The sequence below is a fragment of the Aptenodytes forsteri genome, unplaced genomic scaffold, assembly GCF_000699145.1.
Source record: "Aptenodytes forsteri isolate BGI_AS27 unplaced genomic scaffold, ASM69914v1 Scaffold1, whole genome shotgun sequence".
NCBI lineage: Eukaryota > Metazoa > Chordata > Aves > Sphenisciformes > Spheniscidae > Aptenodytes > Aptenodytes forsteri.
In genome coordinates this window covers 10,402,117-10,416,282 of record NW_008795035.1, presented here as the reverse complement: position 1 = coordinate 10,416,282, position 14,166 = coordinate 10,402,117, and the positions used below count along the sequence as shown (strand labels likewise).

At 38.5% G+C, this 14,166-nt stretch overlaps 1 protein-coding gene across 1 annotated transcript in view; it reads left to right on the top strand.

The window, feature by feature from the left end:
* The window catches only part of ACSL3 (acyl-CoA synthetase long-chain family member 3), a 49,455-nt gene extending 36,179 nt beyond the window's left edge, over nt 1–13,276 (top strand). Inside the window, exons 11-17 of the mRNA XM_009276594.2 lie at nt 425–564; nt 1,316–1,488; nt 2,673–2,747; nt 3,792–3,983; nt 5,260–5,374; nt 10,066–10,223; nt 12,532–13,276. Coding sequence (XP_009274869.1) covers nt 425–564; nt 1,316–1,488; nt 2,673–2,747; nt 3,792–3,983; nt 5,260–5,374; nt 10,066–10,223; nt 12,532–12,695 — 1,017 coding nt within the window. The 3' untranslated portion in view covers nt 12,696–13,276. The remainder of the gene's footprint in view (nt 1–424; nt 565–1,315; nt 1,489–2,672; nt 2,748–3,791; nt 3,984–5,259; nt 5,375–10,065; nt 10,224–12,531) is intronic.
* Nucleotides 13,277–14,166: the final 890 nt, after the last annotated feature.

Sequence of the window (14,166 nt, the reverse complement as noted above, 5' to 3'; positions counted from 1 at the left end):
TTTAAATGAAAAAAGTAGAAACTTTGATGTTAAGCTAGCTTAAAGTAATATTTTTAGTATTTATTTGTATGTTGGGGATAAAGATTCATCATGAGTGTCAACATTTTTCAAAGTTTAAATAGCTATGGGGATTAGATTTTAATCTAATTTTAATTAGTCATCTGTTGCTCATCGCAGTAAGTGAATGGAATAAAGATAGTTGGCAGCAGGCAGCTTGGGGTTAACTAGTGCTCCTGCTCAGATGTTTGCTTTCCTCGTTTCTGTGAACATCTTGCTATCTCTTAGCAATGGAAGAGGAAGCAACCTGGGGGTGGGTTGTCATCTGAAACGTGCTAGAATTTCTAGATCATGTTTCCTTTTTTGTCGTACTGAATTTAGGATTTCTGTTTCTTTGAATTAAAGTTAAATCTTTTGATGTGACTAGGAAATTATGGATCGGATCTACAAAAATGTCATGAATAAAGTGAATGAAATGACTAGTTTCCAGCGGAATCTATTTATATTGGCCTACAACTACAAAATGGAACAGATTTCCAAAGGTTACACTACCCCGCTCTGCGATAGGTAATTTTAATTTTATTTTTAATGGCACCAAAAAAATGCTTATCAAAGTCTTACCAGATGAGCAGTATCTGATTTTTTTTTTTTTGTGCTTTTCTTTGTTTTAATGTTGACACTTTGAACATGAACAAGTCTGTAATCAAGTGTAAATTGAAACAACAAATCAGTAGTTCGTGTGATGGTTTTAAATATTTAGTGATATAATTTAAGTGAGTGTTATTTAACTTGAAACTGATTGGAGATTTATATTCATTGCATTGTTTTTATCAGGACTTATAATGGATTTATACAATTCTTGGGTAAGGTGGGAACTCTATTCCTATAGATAACCATAGACTTTACATTTTCACAGAAGTGAATCATAGATTATCTCAAGTTGGAAGGAGCCCATAAGGATCATCAAGTCCAACTCCCAACTTTAGTGAGACCAAAGGATAATATAATTGCAAAATTTATACAGCTTATTTAAAATATTTTTGAGGAGAAAATCACAGAACTTTACTGTCTTACTAAATCTATGTTCTCAAAATATTTAACCCATCTTCAAATTAGAATGTGGAAACGAGCTTAGAAATCTGTGCCTGTGTTTTTGAAAACTTAAATGTGCTCCTTCAGAGTTTTCCTTGAATGCCATAAAAGTTTATTTGAAGATGGTGGAAACTTTCAGTTCAGATACAAAATTAGGTACTCTTTTTTTTTTTTTTTTTTTTTTTTTTTTAAGCAACAAATACATACTCTTATCTTTGTGTTTTAGCCTTATTTTCCGGAAAGTACGAATGCTGCTAGGTGGAAAAATTCGCATCCTGCTTTGTGGAGGAGCTCCACTCTCTGCAGCAACTCAGCGGTTTATGAACATTTGTTTCTGTTGCCCTGTAGGACAGGGGTATGGACTAACTGAATCAGCTGGAGCTGGAACAATCACGGAAGGTTGGTGTCGGTGCCTCCCGCGAGCGCTGTGATCCGTGCCGAGCGCTCTGCGTGTATCATCTTTGACAGTCTATTCATTCGGTGCATGCCACCAAACATAGTTCGGGAATCCTGGGAATTACTTGTAATCATAAATGTATAAAACAGTAGGAGTACTAATTTTGACACATTGTGCTAAAGCTGGTGACCTACATGTAACATGAATATTCTCAGTTGTGATAGAGAAACCTGTAACAGCGTGAATGGGATCTTGGCGTTATTGCACTTACCAGTTGAACTGAATAAATTATTTCTAATTTTGGTGAGTATATTGGGACGTTAGGAAAACAAAAAATAGAATGCAAAAGCCTGCACCAGATTTCAATTTCATATAACAGAACTTAATGGTTTCAGTTGCCTTTTAGTCCTAAAATTTCACTCATATTCAGTGGTGGCAGAAACACTCAGAGCTGCTATTTTTTGGCACTGGTGTGATCTAATGGTTTCAGTTGCCTTTTAGTCCTAAAATTTCACTCATATTCAGTGGTGGCAGAAACACTCAGAGCTATTTTTTGGCACGGGTGTGATCTACCTCGGAATCATATGAGGAGTATCTAAGGTTCATTGCTACATTATGCCAGATTGTAGAACATGTATTATGTTCCTTGGTGATCCACAAACTGCTGGGATGTGGTTTTTATTCCAAGAGGTCTTTGGAAATGGCTTCTTCAGTAGCTTGGGGGGGAAAAAATAGTGGAACTGTAATACACATGATGTAGTCTCCAGTGATGCTCTTTTGGGAAGGCACCCAGATGCAGAAGTGTTTGGGATTGAGACTTCAGGAAAGTGAATCAAAATATAGAATCCCTGAATTGTTATGAAATACTGCTACTTATTTCAGAGTCCAGCAAACACTATTTAAAGTTGTTGTGCTGCTTCTGAAGCGTGATCCCACATGGACAGCTTACTATCAAAGCTGTGTCGATACAACTGGGGGTATCTGTAAATACAGCCATCTATTCTCTTGCAGGATAAGGATTTTACCTGCATTACCTTGATAGATCCATTGGTTTTCTTGGAAGTTCTGTTCTACGAATTAAAGTTCAGAAATAAATAGCAGTTAATTTTCACTAAATAAGATGCATGACAACAAGTCGGTTTTGGTAAAATTTTTTTCTGAAAAACGCTCTTTTTCTAAATTCTAGTTTGGGACTACGCTACAGGGAGAGTGGGAGCACCTTTGGTCTGTTGTGAAATCAAGTTAATGAACTGGGAAGAAGGTGAGAATTTCTGTATGTGATTAAATTATAGTGTGTTTGTAAGAACTTTATATAGCTACTTTTCTATTGGGCTTTGCTCAGTAGTAGTAATTGGAAGACTATTTCTTGGCTTTTAAAGTTTTAAATGCTACTTTTACCTATAAAAGTTTGATCTTGAGGGAGAAAAAAGGTAAAATAAATTCCTCGGTGGTTTTTAAACTTACAAATACCTAGACAGAAGCTATCAATGCGAGTGGCATTTTGACTAGGCTGTATTATGACTCTCTTTGGCTATACTATTTCTTTTATTCCAGTCACTAGCATTGTATATGCGTATTGTGTAAACGTATACAGCATTGCACCTCTTTCTGATCTAGATCAGTCTTCTTGCAGGACAGGGTGCAGGTCTTGTATGTTGTGTCTTTAGAGGTGCTGGATTCGGGAGACTTCAGTTGAAGTACATGCATGATACCTTCTGTTGCCATTAAGAAATTATTTTAAAATAGTCTTCATGATATTATTGTTAATAAAATCATTAAAAAATTGGCATGTGGAATGGAAGCTTAATGGGTGCTATATAAAAGATATTTAATGACATTTGGAATGTATTTAGGTGACTTCCTTTCACTGTAGGCTTTTATGTATTGTAGAGTAGAAATGCATAATACTTAAAGGTGTTTTGGGCTAATGTGAAACCTTACAGTTCTGTTTCTTTCCTAAAATATGAGGCAAAGTTTATCTTTTTTTTTTTTCTTTTTTTAATTCGAGCCTGTATGTAACTGGTGGAGCATGTTAGTCCTGGCAGAAAGATTGCACAGAGGTGGCATTTGCCCTCTGCATGTATGTGAATTTCCCCGTTTGTAAACATGCATGTTAAATAGCTGTTTATAGGCTGAAAAGAATTGGAACCACCTCTTCTCTTACTGAACTATTTAGGCAAGTGGTAACTTTAGCTAAGGACTTATTAAAGTGTTTAGTTCTGTATTTAAATAGTAAAAATAATAGGAATTCTTGCTTTGGACTATATTTTAATTCTTGTTAACTCAATAAAAACCGTACTTTTAGGTGGATATTACAACACTGATAAACCATATCCTAGAGGTGAGATTCTTATTGGAGGGCAAAATGTGACTGTGGGCTACTACAAAAATGAAGTACGAACCAAAAAAGATTTCACTGTTGATGAGAATGGGCAGAGGTGGCTTCATACTGGAGACATTGGAGAGTTTCATCAAGATGGATGTCTAAAAATTATTGGTGAGTTAATAAATTCAGGTGAACATATATATACATTTTTCAGAGCTGCTAAATACTGTAATTAACCAAAAAACCCCTCCATATCTTGGCATGCAGTCTGAAGCCCTACCATGTATCCCAGGGAAGTTCTGATATGTTAACATAAACTCGATTGTGTGTTTAAAAGCTGATTTTTAAAATAATTGCTTCCTTTTAAAACAGTCTTAACATTGACTCCACTCTCTTAGTGAGACAGGGTAGTAATTAGAGAGTTAAATACAGGCTAATTGAGCTAGATAAGCTGCCTTAGATTTTATAATTTTGTAAGCGTGGAATTTGATTCAGTGAAAGGGCTCTTTTGGTAATACGTGCTCAGGAATTAAATAAGCCTTTTTTAATCTTGCCATTCTTTATAATAAGAATATTCCTTTATCATAAAGGAACTAGGGGAAAAATATACTAAGGTAAAGGTGTTATACATAAGCCTGTGATAGGCTCATAATCCTTCGACACCCGTAGGCACAAAAATAGGTGCCCTATAAACTACCAGGTGTCTCTCTTGAAGTCACTGGGTGGTTCAGGGTGCTCTTTAATCCTGAAAGCTAAGCTTATTTGGTTTATTGTATGAGAAAGTTCTTAGGTCCCATTGCAGCTGCCTTGCACTGGTCAAACAGGTCAGACAGCTACAAAACTACCTTGCCTGGTTGCACAAAGCAGCGTGAAGGTATATAGCAGAGGAGGGGTGCTCCTGGCTGCCATCACAGCTAGGTGGGTGAGGCCCTGTAGTCACCTTTGCCGCCTTTGGGCTACCTACAATAAGCTCAAGTAATTTGGGCTTAATTTTCCGTTCCTGTTGTTGGGTTTCAAATAACAGGTGGACGGTTACTCTTTAAATATGGATTTAGCCTGGGAATAAATAACAAAATGAATGTCACCAAACGGTGCTTCTCCTGCCTTAAACATCTGGACCAGACAGCACAAAGTGTGTGCTTCTAGCCAAACACTGGCTTTTGCATAATCCTAGCTGTCTTCCATTCACATGACAGTGCTGTCATATAGGAAATGCTGTTCTAAAGGCAGAAAATGCATGGAATTGAAATGTGTCTCATTTTTATGTGAGTGACAGATTGATAAAATGCAAAGTCTGGAAACCTGTTTCTAAATGTTTCTTGTACGTTCACCAAACATGAGTCAGCTTACCTTTTGGCATTTATACATAAAGTTCAGGAAAGTATAAAATCAATGTCTAAAGTTTTGTGTTCCGTAATTAACGTTTAATTCCTTTTTTCCTCAATAGATCGTAAAAAAGATCTTGTAAAACTCCAGGCAGGAGAATACGTTTCTCTTGGCAAAGTAGAAGCAGCTCTAAAGAATCTTCCACTGGTGGATAACATTTGTGCGTATGCAAGCAGGTAAGAGGCAGCCGATACTTTTGTTATTGCCGTATTCTTTGTCTGTCCTACTGAAGCCCTAAGCAGAATTTTTTTGCCACTCAATGTGTGGTATTTTTTAAACCAGTTGAAAAAGGATTTTACTTATAATACAATGGAATACCTTTCTCTATCACAACTGAAAAATCTGAAATGTATGTTTTTATTTTTCCTTTCCCATTTTTTCATCATTTGTTGGAAAATGCCAAGAATGAGTCTCTTTCATTCCCTTTTCCCCAGTCTGAAAAGTAGCTAAGCTCTGACTGCATTCATAACAGACATCACTCGAGCACTTCAGAGATTATTACCTGTAGAAGCCCTAGGACACCTCGTTCCCTGCCGTATTTAGCTGTGATCTCTCCTTCAGAGAAGTACTGTTGTACTTCAGAGGAAGGCGGGGGGAAAAAACCACCAACCACCCAGAAGCTGGTTTGCGCATTAAAAATACTTTTCTTTAACCCCTGCAGTACACCAGCAGAAGCCTTGAAGCTTGAGAGAAAACACTCTGTAAATACTATGCTAACACACAATTAATAAATGATGATCAGATGTCCTTTCTCTTTGCTTTCTACGTGTACTACTGAATTAGGCATATAAGGGCTCAAACATGTCTGAAGTTTCTATTTCTAGAATTTCCTACTTGTGTGTAATACAGACTTAAATGTATAAATATACATCAGGTCATCTTTGTTTCCTGTTGTCATTTGATGTTTGCAAAGTCATTTTGGAGCTTCTGAACAATCGGAAATATTCTGATTTCCAGTATGGCCAAAAAAGCCCCACTTGATAACTTTGATTGAAAGAGGCCAGGACAAGCATACCAGAGAATTGCTCAGTGGTAATAAACAGAAAATTAACTTTTGGTTTGTTCACCTGGTTCTCTGTGGTATTTCTTTTTGTCTTAACTAATGGTAGTCACCCTGTAACTTCAGTTTTGACAGTTTTGGATCAATAGGCTAACACGCATTGGGCGTGCCACTGCTGAGAAAAATTCCATTATATTAAGCTTTATTTGTGGTTTTGACCCGTTGGGTGAGTCTCATGTTTGCTTGCTTTGCCTGAGGTTATGTGCCTGTTCTGAGCACCCTCTGTAGCCTTTGGAGAAAGAGGTTCCTACAGATGGTGATTTCTGCTGTTCTAGGATTGAAGTTCACTATTGGAATTGTACTATCAAATTTTGTGTTAATTTTGCCAGGTCAACGTAACATCGGAGGCTAACATGCACTTGTCAACAGGCACTTGACTCTGATAGTCTGTGTCTTGTCTATTATTTAAAAATAAGAAAACCTATGAGCATTTTTTAAAGGTAATTTACAAACAGAGTCCAAGTACATTCCAGATTGGTTTTTCTGCTGCTGCTGTATTTCTTCTTAATACTCTTCCTGTGTGTAATTCGGCACAAGTAGCACGTAATACAGATTCTCTGCATGATTGTCCATATGCACATTTCATTGTGGGTATATACTCACCTCAGCAGTGTGAGCTCGGAGACTTTTTGTCAGCAGTGCCTGTGACCTCTCTTATATCCTGTCTCTCCTTATACTTTGCCTGGGTGATCTCGTGTGCAAGAGGAGTCCTTCACTTGTAGCTGTTCTATCTCCCACATGCAAAAGGACGAGGAGGGCAGACTTTTACAAATGGGTTAAATCTGTGATTTGACCTTAGATCTTGGGGTCCAAAGACCCTCTGAACGTGGTAGTAGGAAATCAAAAGTGTTTGCACGATATCGCTGCTTCGAAAGCTATGTTAATTGTCCACTTCAGACGAAATACTCAGTGAGATAAGGAATAAAATGTTTGCTGAAAGGAATCATGATTAGAGCTCCTTCAGAGGAGGCTCCTACTGCTTTATCAGCACTTCACCCATCCAAGAAGCATTCAGTGGGTCTCAAGCATCATGTCAGGAAAATTAGTAGTTTGGTTACCTGAGGAATGAGCAAACGTGGCAGAAAACCCAAGGGAGTTCTCAGCAGGAAGCTCAAGGAGGGCTGATAAGGACCAGACTTTACAGAATGGAAATGGTGATATCGACGTGTAGTGCCAATGTATATGTCTCGTACCATAGGTCTGAGGAACGTACTCGGGTAGGATCTCAAGCACAGCAAGGGAATGAGGATGCCTAGTGTAGGAGAGACGTTTTGGCAAAATCTCTTAGCATGGAGGAGATCACTAAGGAGGTCCTGAGGACCAAATTCTGAAAATTTCTTCCTTCATGCTGTTGTTATGACCTCCAAGACTAAAGAAGCTAGCAAGGTCAAAAGATCTGCAGAAGGAGCAGTAGTGGAAAGCTAAGTAGCTGCTCCAGAGAGAAGATGCAGTCTTCAGGGTACTTCTCAAGAGAAACAGTGCTTTAGCATTTGAACTGCAACAAGTGAAGATTTAACTTAGTGGTACGGAATGAAAAGCTATACGTGTTCCAGGAGCTGTGGGCTCCAAGGTGCTCTTTCCAGGAAAATGCACAGTTGGATGAAACCGTTTGTCCAGAGGAAGTATGCTTCTACTCAAGAGGCTGAATTTTAGATGAACCGAAAGTTTGAGGCTTACCCAGCCAAGTGATTACTTCTATGTGCTGTTTATCCCTGGAGACACTGGTGATACTGTTGGACATGACCTTAAGCATGTCAAAAGACTACAGGAACCAGGGATGAAAGTCTTTTGTGTTCTGGATGCCTTTGTACATAATACATATACATTACAGAGCAGACCCTAGATGAAGTTACAAGGGTTCAGTACAGAGTATAGCACGTGTGTGTGTGTGAAATCAGAGAGAGGCAAAGACAAGAAGGTGAGATGCAAGCAGTAGGTGATACTGAGGCTAATCTGAAGTCTTTCTGTAAGTACGTTCTTAGTAAGAGAAAAATGAGAATGGTTTCGAGTCAGCCAACAGGCAAAGCTTGTTGACAGATGATGCCAGGGAAGCCTGTGATGTAACGGACTTTTGTGCAGTCTTCACAGCTGCTGTCAGATGCCCATTATAATTCATATCAGTAACAAAGGAGAAAACTGCAATGTACAGTAACCAAAAGGGTATTTAGAGTTAGCATTTTAAAATTATCTTGGAGACCTTAAGGGATAAGCTAAAGTAATCTCCATACTGGGGGTAAAGTTCTGTATTTTGCATTAATGATCTGTCTGGTGAAAGAGAAAGTCGAAAAGATCTAATAAATCTGTAGATGGTTAAGGTGGGACAGGACCAAAGGTACAGTGGAGGATGGGATTAGAATACAGAGCAAGCTTGACTAGATGGAGATTCGCTCGAAAACAGCGGTCAGTTTAAAGAGGGGAAATGTAAATTATGCTTACACCTAAATAAACTGCAAAAATACAGGATGAGGACCACCAGCTGGTAGCAGTTCTGTAGGAGCTGACACGAGTCAACAAGTGCCATGCTGTTACAAGAAGGTAAATAATATGGCATAATCAGATGTACAGCGTACAAGATGCACAATGATCTTCTTGCTCTACCAAGCATTAAAGGGTCTGGGTTCCACATGCAACGCTTCAGAAAAGGTGGACCTCTTGAAGAGTCCAGGAGAAAAATGGGAACGCCTGGGCAGAGGTCTGTGATGCATGACTTAAGAGGAAAGGGCATTGCTTAAATTCTAAAGAAACTTAAGAAAGGAAGGAAGATTAGAAAGGTGAGAAGGGAAAAAAAAATAGTAACAGTCTGTGAAGGAATAACTGGCTTCTGTGGAAAGGAGAGGAACATCTGACTATTGGCTGCATGAAAATACAACTGATGTAAACTGCAGAGAGGAAGAGTCAGAAATGGCCATCAGGAACAGCTTACCAATGCTAAGAGTAATGAAGCATTGGCATTAATGTTTGCCTGGTGTTTAAGAAAGGGTTAGATAAACATCTGTTAGATGTAGCTGACCTTGCTTCAAGGCAGGTGAATGAATTAGACGATCTTCTGAGATCGCTTTCAGCTCTCCGATTCAGTCATCTGCTTTGTTAGAATGTGTAGAGTTGCTATGTGAGGTTCTGTTCACATTTTCCCTAAACTTTACGCCATCTGAAAAATCTTGAATACCTGTTTCACGGCGAATTGTGCTTCAGTGTTTTCCAAAGACGTTGAGATCACAGCTTCGTATGTTCTAGGCATATCCGAAGCAGACAGGTTGCCAACAGTAGAGTGAGCGTATGGACAATCACTTGAAAGAGAAAGAGAAGTCACTTCCCTTACAGAAGCAGGCGTTCTTTGAGATGTGTTGTGCATATGCTCATTCCACAACCTGCTCTCCAACCCCTCTTCACTGCAGTCCTCTACTCCTCTACAGTAACTGGATTCTGCAGTTGAGAGGAAACTGAGGTAGGGAAGCCGCACACCAGTCTTCATACCGGGATGCAAAACATGGAGAGGCAGGGCGCATTGTCATCGTATGGGTACTGCTTCCCCAAAGCTTTGAGCATGAGACACAGTGGAATATGCATATGGACAGCACACCTTGAAGCAGTCCAGTTGCTGTAAGGTAAGTAGCTTCTCTCTCTACTTATTTTTAAGCAGGCAGAGGCAATTTGTGTACTGTTTCAGAAAGATTATCAGGTGAACAAAAGCCAACTGTTAAGAGCAATATCTCTGTATGAAGTGCAAACCCTCCCTAACTTGAAATGTTATTTTTGAAGACTTGTTAACTTTACAAAATTCATACTAAAGTACATTATACTTCTCAGTTTCCATTCTTATGTCATTGGATTTGTTGTGCCAAATCAAAAGGAGCTCGCAGAACTAGCTCGAAAGAAAGGATTTAAAGGAACCTGGGAAGAGATCTGTAACAGTCCTGAGATGGAAAAGGAGGTACTGAAGGTGCTCGCTGAGGCTGCCATGGCAGGTGAGTAGCTGGTGAGATAGCATTGACCTTGTGGACCATAATGTCTGTGAAACAGATAAGCGTAGGCCCTAAAAATATTTCCTTGAGCGTGTATATTTGATAGAACATATATGAAGTGAAATTTTCATACAGAAAAACCCAACAACAAAACATGAGTTGGGTCAGTCCTTTTGGTTCATGTAACTTTTTTTTTTTACTGTGCCCAATAGCTGAGGAAAGAATATAAAAACAGGGCAAACTCAACACGCTCAGTTCAGTTCCCTATATATATATATGTGTGTGTGTGTGTGTGTCTGGCACTCTTTAAGATGTCCTGTAGTATCTTTTTGGCCTTAGCTGCTGGTCCAAGAGAATGTGGGTCATCTGTAGACCCATGATATGTGTGGGTATCATACAGTCTCGCATGCTACATACCTATGCATAGCTGAAATAAGCCCGTGGTGACAGGGGCTCTCCTAGCTTCCAGTGACTTGCATCTGAGGGATCTCCTAAACTGAAAGCAGTGTCTTTGTGGTTAACAATTTTCAGTAGACTTTTCTTCCGTTAACTCTTCTAGTTGCATTTTAAAGTTACGTAAATATTCTGCATCGGTATCCATACTGTCTCGTGGCGGAGTTGCACAGCTCAGCCACGTTCATGTGAAGAAACACCTCTTGGTTTTTTTTTTTAACCCTGCCATCTGTGAGTTGAGTTTGGTTCTGCCGAGCTCTGGTATGGGAAGAGGCAGTGAACAGTCACAATGACGGTCGTGATTTTTTTTCAGTGTCTATTATACTTCCCCCTCAGCTGTATCTTTTTCATGCTAATTGGTCATGGTCTATTTAGCTATTCTGGTGCAGAATTAAACAGCGGCACGGTGATATTTTGTTTGTTCTTTCATCATAATTTCTGCCTTGTTTTTGCTTTTGACCATTACTAAGCACTAAGCTTTTTTCATAAAGCTGTCAGTTATGACCACAGAATGTTTTTTAAATGGTCACGGTGGATGTTAAATTTGTTTTTCATATGCATTCTCTTTTACACTTTTCCGCAATGAATGTTTTTCTGCTGTCTGTTTTGCAATCGCTCAGTATCATCATGTCCTTCTGCGCCTCTTTGCAATTTGCCCTCATCTTTTCTGCCCTGGATAACTTTACGCTTCCAACAATCTCGTTAATCTTCATCTCTTCTCCATATTACTTGTGAATATATTAAACTCTACGATTAGTATATTTGCAGACTTCTGTTACAGGAGCATACTCTTAGTGTGCAGTCTCAATACTGCAGCAGACTATTTTTTTTTCCCTTGCCCCATGTCTCTAGTCCATTTTTCTTCACTGCGTGGAGCATATGGGCAAAGTCATTCTAAGAAGCTGCTGCGATGGAGAGCGTGTACGAAGTTGCTTTCCTTTTTTTGTGCAGCACTAACTATTTTAAAGAGAATTAAATATGTTGTTAAAATTAATGAAACGGAATATTTGATTTAACCCTGAGGCATTTTTACACATTTTGATGTTATTTTATGTTTGTTTCTGTTTTTCACTTCGGTATCATAGGCTTTACTTTAAAGTAATATTATGATTTTTTTAGTGCTAAATTGCAAAAAAAAAAAAAACCCAAACCCAGTGATTTAATGTCAAGGGGAGTAAGAGGTGCAGGAAAATCTAAAAATGGCAGGTTGCACAGGGTAATTATACATTTGTGGATAACTTTTTATTTAACCTGAAAATAGATTACTTTTTTTAATATTGCCCATCTATTGATTACTTTTCTTAGTTATTTGTTTTTCTTCTCTTGATGTCTGAAACCATAGCAGAAGCTCTCGCTAATGAGACAGTGTTTTGTGCTGAAGGTATAACATGCAGAGCGCTGTTCTGTTTCAGTAAGGGGAACAGCTACCGTATGAACTTACTTTCCTTGAACAATTTAGGACTATGAGGAAAAAACACAACCCCCCCCTGTTTTTTCAAGCTTAAGTAGTGTGGATTTTAAGATTTTTATCTCTGGAAGATGAGTATCGTAACAGTGATACAACACTGTAGATTTTGAGGATGTCACTTCCATGCACTGAGGTTTTTCTCAAGTTAGGGAGCAGGACAGATACCCGGACAGCTGGGGTTTATTTCAGTATTTCTGTGGAAACTGGAGAACAGTTACTGGTGGATCCTGTCACTCTACTTGTGACCACATGGGTTTTCAAAGCTAACCATGGGGGGTTTGAGGAGCACTTCTTCATCTAGGTCACGTGCTTTTCTGTGTGTGAATACGGTTCCTTAATTGTAGAACGGTTACTTTTACGTTTTGTATTAAAAATGTTTTATTTTTACAGCTAATCTGGAGAAGTTTGAAATACCAGTAAAAATTCGTTTGAGCCCTGATCCTTGGACCCCTGAGACTGGTCTAGTGACAGACGCATTCAAACTAAAACGCAAAGAGCTTACGGCATACTATCAAATGGACATTGATCGAATGTATGGAAAAAATGTAAAATAATTCTTTTTTTCTGCACCACTTTGCTACAATGAGCTTGGATCAAATAGGAAATACTTGAATTGCCTGTCTCAACACTTGAGATCAACCCACAAAATCACCATTCCTCATTTGCAGCTTAAACTGTTATTTCTGATAACATCACCATGATGACTGGCAAGTTTAGTAAAATGTTACGGCAGCAAACTTGTGTCTGTCTCCTTTTTTCCAGTTTTCTCTGCTACCTTGTCAGTCTCTGGATTTTCCCGAGTCTTTTTGGGAAACGATGATTCTGAAGCCTCGAGTTTTTAAACATTTATAAATCCTGTATAATGTTTTATTTGTATCTTTAAAATTTTGATGTATATAGAGAGAACTTGGCTATATAAGAAATGGTTATACTGGGGGCCTTTTTTTACCTAATTATTTAAAGATAAGAAGGTATTGATGTTGTGACATTATGTACATTGAAAATGCTTGTAACGAGATCATTGTTGAACAGAGGACCAGGTTATTTGCTGCTGTGCTGTTTTTCTGTGTAAATGTGAGGGAGAAAATGTTTGACATTCCAGCTTGTGTAATACTCCTTCAATACGTGCCTAATGGTTGCTTTTATTTTTATCTGAAAATGAAGAGATGGTCATGGCACAGCTCTGCATAAAGGCAGGTACTCTGGCAGGTGTTAGTTAAAGCTTGTTTAATACAAAAGATGCTATTACCACAGCAGACGCTAAACCTAAGAATAATCTCTCAAATACAGAAACTCCTGTTTTTGAATAGCTCATGACCGTTTCATCCAGTAGTTGAATTGCGTAGAGCTAAGAAGAACTCTCGGTGTCATGACGGTTGACAGTGTCATTTTAGCAGAGGGACTTGTACCGACTGTTGTCTTTTCTCATTAGGTTTGGCCATTACACTGGGTTTGCTCTTCCGTTGCTTGTGAAAGTCTGGCAAGACCCCTGTTCTGCCCTAGCCGCAACCCAAATCTTACTGGGGGGGATTTTTAAAGTCATAATGACAGTTACGTTCTCAGCTCACACAGTGCCTAGCTGCCCTTTGTGCCATTAAAAATCTCCCTTTAATTCTGTGTTCTTTTGTTTAGCCTTTTTTGCTTTAAAAACAGATATTCGAAGTCTTTGTCAGCCGCAGTTATTTATGTTGCTTGGTTTGTTACACCCAATTCTTACTTTGGGCAGGAGTCTCAATTTCTGTTTTACTGTAGATGTGTGAATATTGTTTAAAGAACTATGGGGGATCTTTTCTTCTTCAGTGAGAGTGTTTAGACTTGTTTCAGATGTGAATTTTATTTTCAAAATATTTCTAGAAAGAACATTTTAATCGGGCTTACATGAGAATGTGAAAAGGCATGGATGCCTTTGTGATGTCAGTCAACTTTGTGATGGAGCAAATATTAAAATGGCTTTAATTTGGAGATTATTCTCTCGTGTATCATTTACTTGTAGTACTAAAAATTAAGGTCTTGATGCTCACTTAG